The following is a 6,000-nucleotide window of genomic DNA, read 5'->3' as shown; positions in this document are numbered from 1 at the left end:
TAGATGTAAATAATACTACACTTTTATAGCTTGTTAATTACAAAAACAAAAATGAGAAAAAAAATGATAAATGATAAAAAAAAAAAAGTTTAATTTTCTCTTTGTTTACTTGCCATTAAAATTTCAAATTCAAGAATATTAATTTCTTCAAATTTGTTAAAAGAAGTTTTTCATAACTTTTTTTTTAAGTAACATTTGATTTTATTTTCAATTCAATAGTAAAGGTAAAATATTTAACATTTAAAATCTGTTTTTAACCTTCGGCAAAGGTCATTTTGCAAATGCAAAATTACAGTGTTAGTCAATTGTCTCAACTTCTTGGAATACTCCCTTGCACTGCATTGGTATGAAATTCTGGATTATGGGAAGGAAATGTCTTAAAAATGTAAAAACAACCATGATTTCCCATTCTTTTACATATATTTTGAATAAATGTGTCACTTAAACCCCTACTGAGTTGATGAAAAACACTTATTTTTTATCTTTAAAACTAAGAGAAGCATATTTATTTATAAATTACATGATTGAGTAATGTATAGAAAAAAAAATATATCAGTAGTGTCTATGAATTTTGAATTACCTAAAACATTGGAATCAACAAATCTTTTAAATATTTTACTTATTTGAAGACAGTTTTTAAAATGTAAAGCGCAAGAACTAATGGAATGTGTAAATAACATCAAGACTACGAATAGCATCATTATAGGTTAGTCTTTGCCATTCAAATGGAAAAGTAGAGTTGGACGAATCATAAAACTTCTGAAATTCTTCTTTGGATTTTTGCAAATACCAGTTCCAGAAATTCGGTTTGTTCATTTTATCTGACGGTTTTATTTTCCATTCCGTAAACTCTTCCATATAGTTTTTACAATGTCTTAAATTCTCCTCGTTTGTAAATTTATACCCTTTGTCGGTAGTCTGAACCAGATATCTACAGTTTTCAATGACCAATTGTTTTGATGCATCATCTAAAAATCCAGTAATACCTAAAGGGCGATGTTGTATACATTTATGGGGAACACCTTCTCGAATGTGGTCTTTGTCGGAATAGAGACAAGGTTCATTACAAAAAGGACAACAAGAATCACAGCCCCATAAAGAATTTAGAATTCTATCATGGGGATTTTCTGACCATTTTACCGTCTTTTCATTGGTGGAAGTGAATTCTTGAACAGAGACTCTTTTTATACATTCAATTCTTTCATAAACAATTGATTTAAATGTGTCCATATCTACGTTGCGGAAGCTTGTGTACAACTCCAAGTCTTTAAAGCTTATGGGTAAATATTTTGCCAATTGCAAATTAGTGTTGAAAAGTTTCATCCATCCGGAAAGCGTAATAGTGGTTTTATTTGCTTCCAAAATGCTCTTTTCAAGTTTCGTAAATATGATTTCGATTTCCTTTCGAGCAATTTTTGCATAGAAATGCTCTCCGGCTTTTTTAATACGAAAAATCTTTTTATCCGTGAAATTCCTCAACCAACCTTTTGCGTAACTATTTGGATCTAAAATGTATTTGATACTTTCAATGAAATTCTTTTCTGCTATATCTCTCATAATTTCTTTTAGAACATAAGTTTTCTGGCACTCGAAAGTAAAAACAATTATTTCTTGTTGAACAAACGGAGGAAGAAGGCTGGAAACGTAACTTTTTACATAATTGGTTATAAACGTTATAAAGTCTTCCGCAATCTTGACCGAAAATTCCTTCCTATCTGAAGACCATGCTGCTACGTTCACTTCTCTTAAAGTCTTGATATGATTTACCTTTAAAGCGTCGAGGTTAGACTTACCATAGTTAAAGACTTCTTGTTCATTCTCTTTTAAACAATGTAATAGTCTATCTCTCCACTTTGTGTCACTACTTTCTTCCAAGAACTTCTTCTCGATCGCAGTTGATTTATTTATACTTTTTGTTTGTTCCTGAATTATTTCCGACAAAATGTTTCTTAAGTGATTTTCGAGGTTCTCCATGACGTCGTCAAGGTCATAAGCATTGTCTTCTATTTGATATGGAGCGATTTTCAGGAGAATCTTCTGGAAAGTTCTGGAAAAGTTCCTCTTTCATTCCTTGTAATAAACCATTCATTTTAATAGCGTTCTTAATTGTATCCTTTCCTTTTGACTTACGATTCGATCTAGACCTTTGAAATAGATACCGATCTTTATGATGGGCACCAGTGGTCGTTTGGTCACTTTCGTCTTCATCTAAAATATTTAATTTTATATTGAAGAATGTTTACTTTCGTCTTAAATCGTATCTTGATATTTAGATTATTTCGTAATAACTATAGGATAGTCGATGAGCATGCGCAGGGCATGCCTTATATAAGACGGAAAATTCTTTAATTCTATCTAAGGATTCATAGTAACATTTCAAAAGATAAGACTAGACACTCAACAACGAAATCGATGGTATTTTATAATTAGCAAATAGTGCCTATATCATGAATTTGGCGCTAACACGCATAGTGCAAATATGGACACTGTTGAAATAAAGTATTGTTACGTCATGTTTGTATCTATATAACGCCGTCGCTATCTAGAAAACGTCTCCATCTCGAATAAACGTATTTGATACATCGGCGTATTTTCTCGACATTCCCCGTACAAAACAGTGGTGCCATGACCATTGGAGAAGTATAAGCCAGAGGACACAGAAGTGTGTCACTCGTTTGATTAGCTAGAATGATGAAAGTACTGAAAAACTTCCCTAAATATTTCAATTTTGAGCGAATTTTCGGTAGGGTAGGGGTATATATTTTTCATTTCAATAGACAATCATAACTGTTATTTCAGATTTCTTGTTATCATTTTAAAGCTGAATTAAATGGCTGCCTGCTGATACCCATATACATCAATTTACTTTGTTTTGTAGAAAAAATATTTTAGAAAAATGAAAAAAACAAAAACAAAAACAAAAACAAAAACAAATGGATTTTTGCCACAGTGAGTCCGTTTCAGTCTCATATGATAAAAATGTTTTGATTTTCTATTTTAAATATTTAGATACAGAATTTTCGAATCTCTGGATCGATATAAAGCTCAAATGTATGAATTGCCACTTACTTTTATGTGTATATTTTTTTCTATGATATAATATATCACAATACAAATGAGAAATCAACTGAAAAAAAGTAGTATCCTACTCTAAGTTTATGATTTGAATCATGAAGTATATCTTCTTGTTTGGATTTCTGCTATTGTGCGATTTCTAGCTTTTCTAACGTTTGTTTCTAAAACAAAAGGTTCCTTATTAGAATTATCTCCTTAACGGTCAGTTATTTATTGAGTACTCTGTCATACATTCAAATAAAAAAGTGAATTATTTTTTTCTAGCATTCATTAAAAATCATTGTTTATTTTTTTTTTCAAGGAAAGAAAATTTATTTTGTTTAGTTGGGTTAAGAATTTTTTTACCACACTTGCTCTTTTTCGTGTTTGGTTTTAAATTTACAAAAAAAGTATGAATATGTCAATGTAATATGTTTTGTCAAACATATCTAAGAACAGACGATTTCGAAATCAAGAAGTAAATAGTTAATCTAATTCAACAAAATGAAGGCATGTAATCAGTACGCTAGGCAGTTGTGTTCTGTAAAATGGAACATTATCAAACACTCAAGTCAATTATTTCCAGTTTTAGAACGGGGAGGTATACAGTAATCAGGATGTCTTTCACTCCCTCTGTCCGTCCATTTGTCCATCAACAATTGGTAATTTCAATTCATCCTTAAAGGTGTGATGGATTTTAATGAAACTCTCATTCTGTAATGTGAAGTTAATACGACTGTATAACTGCTATTTCAGTATTTGATCTGTTTGAATTTGACTTTTCCTGTTCTTAAACTTCAATTTTGCAATAAGATTGCATATGCTGTATTTTGGAAACATATCGTTCATGTTTTTGTGCATTAAAATACCGGTTAATACAAAACTTCTGATTTAAATGAGTTTTCGTCTTCCGTCGAAATTTAAGAAATATTTGGGTACACTCGGAAATAAATGTGTGCAAATTTGTAATTGATGTTTTTCTGGTAGCTATTCTCATAGTAATTATACATTGATAGATGAATAAGTTATGGTTTAAACGCCATATGAATGATATTTGATGTATTTCAGGACGAAAACGAGTAGCCAGTCGAATAGATCTGGCTTATGCTATTCCGACATGCTTATATTGCAGCCTGAATGTAGGCATGCTGGCACACTTAAACACATTATTTTACGTCAAAGCAACCAATCGTCACTCTATCCCTAAAATACTTCATGCTTGACAGAAAGCAGTAACTATCAATTATAAAGTCTTCAGCCAAATTCGGCGGCGGGCGAAACCAATGACTTTTCGCAGTCGAACCGAACACGCTACCCCAAGATGATGTCAGCATGATAATCTTAAAACTTGATTTTGGTGATGTCATTGTAAATCGTGTATAAAGTGACAATAAATATTATGTTACTGATGAAATATATCATGAATACCACGTTTAAAATATGTACTCGTACGTTGTATTTTGTTTTTTTTAGTAACGCTAATTAGCCTGGTAATGTTTTTCTTTACCATTTTATCTACATCTTGTCTAATATATTTGACTGTACCATCCACCTTTTCAAAAAGTTCTATAGTCTTCTTGCGCATGAACTCCTGTTCCTCTTGGCTAATTGTTTCTGTTGAAGTTTTATTCATTCCCTTGGCCAACCAATATTGCATCTGTTTTTGGATTTTGTATTTCAATACGTTCAATATTTGTTATATGTTGGGTGATATTGGTTTGGTTCTGTGATGACACCTGAAATTGTACAATTTCGACAAGATTCAAGGAATTGTTTAAGATTCATCATTACCTTTCGACAATTTCACCACAAATTACCCTTATAGACAAAAGCGTATCTAGAAAATTACAAGGCATGGTGCCTCTACATATACAAAGTCGTACTAATTTGATATGAAACTATATAGAAAACCACCTTACTCTTGTTCAATTTATCAGTTCTTCAGAGAGTGCTAAATTGAACTAAGTTGAGATAATGTTTCCAGATGTTCTCAATGTATTAAACGTAAACTCTTATTAACATTAGTGTACTGGTCAGTAAAAAATCAATTGCCACCTATACACAATAGTGGTAAAACTGTGTACATGAGAGGACCATATCAAGCGAATTGCAGGTGTCCGTTTATTGTTGCACTCTGCAGACTTAAACAGGAAATTTATGCGAATTTTTCATACATATATCTTCTCTCTGACTTATGTTAACTTATTTTGTCACAATTCCCTAGGCCTTTAAGTGTATTTAATTATATGTTTGAATAATGCTTACATTTGTCTGTGTATGATGACATATGGCATTTTGTTCGTTCAAATCTCCTATTGTTGCTACTTGTAGTGTTCTATGATTTGATTCATGCGATTCGGTGTTTGTATTTTCGTCTTCATATGCTGTATTTTTACTTCTTCTATATTTCTTTCTGATTTAAGGCGTTCAGTTTTATCATTATCTCTAACTGTTCTGTGGCATTTTCTGCAACAAAACAGACAGTTTCCCACATCTAAAACTGATCTAACGAGGGAAAGGTTAAACAAAATAGATTTTTTTTGGCACGAACTATTACAGAAAATTGATGAGTTCGAACTTGTGGGCTTTTAGTTACATTTGTTTATGAGTCGCTTTAATATTTCAATGATTGTCTCCATGACCTGATGGACGGATAGTAACTGTCCATTTTAAACATTGTGACCTTATTTGTTTTGTGGTTAGGAGAAAAAGACATATTGCATGGAACTTAATGATAATTCCATGTATTTGTCTGCTTATTCGAACAATCATCCCCAAGGAAAAATTGTTCGCTGAAGTTTTGAAAGATGAATTTTATTAGATTTTTGTTGACACGTGTCATTTTATAAGTATAAGAAATAGTTATAAATGGAAGTTGAATATATAATCATCGGTGAAACAAAAGTGCTGAGAAGCCTTACGAGTAAAAGTTCCGGTTAGTCAAAT

General features: G+C 31.5%; 1 protein-coding gene and 1 long non-coding RNA gene across 2 annotated transcripts; both read right to left on the bottom strand.

Moving 5' to 3' along the window:
* Positions 1 to 287: 287 nt before the first annotated feature.
* Positions 288 to 2,204, bottom strand: LOC148610395 (uncharacterized). The gene is made up of 2 exons (XM_088543006.1): positions 1,485 to 2,204; positions 288 to 1,166 (listed from the first exon to the last, which is right to left on the bottom strand). Exons 1-2 carry the CDS (start codon positions 1,972 to 1,974, stop codon positions 658 to 660), a joined length of 999 nt encoding a protein of 332 aa, XP_088399132.1. The 5' UTR covers positions 1,975 to 2,204; the 3' UTR covers positions 288 to 657.
* A 975-nt stretch (positions 2,205 to 3,179) lies between these two features.
* On the bottom strand, positions 3,180 to 5,790 carry LOC148610394 (uncharacterized). The gene is made up of 3 exons (XR_015914602.1): positions 5,320 to 5,790; positions 4,562 to 4,790; positions 3,180 to 3,236 (listed from the first exon to the last, which is right to left on the bottom strand). It is a non-coding gene; the product is annotated as an uncharacterized LOC148610394 (long non-coding RNA).
* Between the last annotated feature and the right edge of the window lie 210 nt (positions 5,791 to 6,000).

Source organism: Perna viridis, chromosome 8 (genome assembly GCF_037379345.1).
Source record: "Perna viridis isolate PV_CMFRI_1.1 ecotype Kerala chromosome 8, ASM3737934v1, whole genome shotgun sequence".
NCBI lineage: Eukaryota > Metazoa > Mollusca > Bivalvia > Mytilida > Mytilidae > Perna > Perna viridis.
The sequence above is the reverse complement of the archived record's forward strand: the minus strand, read 5'-3'. Positions and strand labels throughout refer to the sequence as shown.

What these genes read in the sequence shown, in the direction of transcription:
- LOC148610395 (XM_088543006.1), bottom strand. Translation starts at nt 1,974, where the DNA reads ATGGAGAACCTCGAAAATCACTTAAGAAACATTTTGTCGGAAATAATT. An exon ending in TCCAAATAGTTACGCAAAAG is followed by an intron (nt 1,167 to 1,484) that starts GTTGGTTGAGGA and finishes TCTCTGTTCAAG; the next exon opens with AATTCACTTCCACCAATGAA.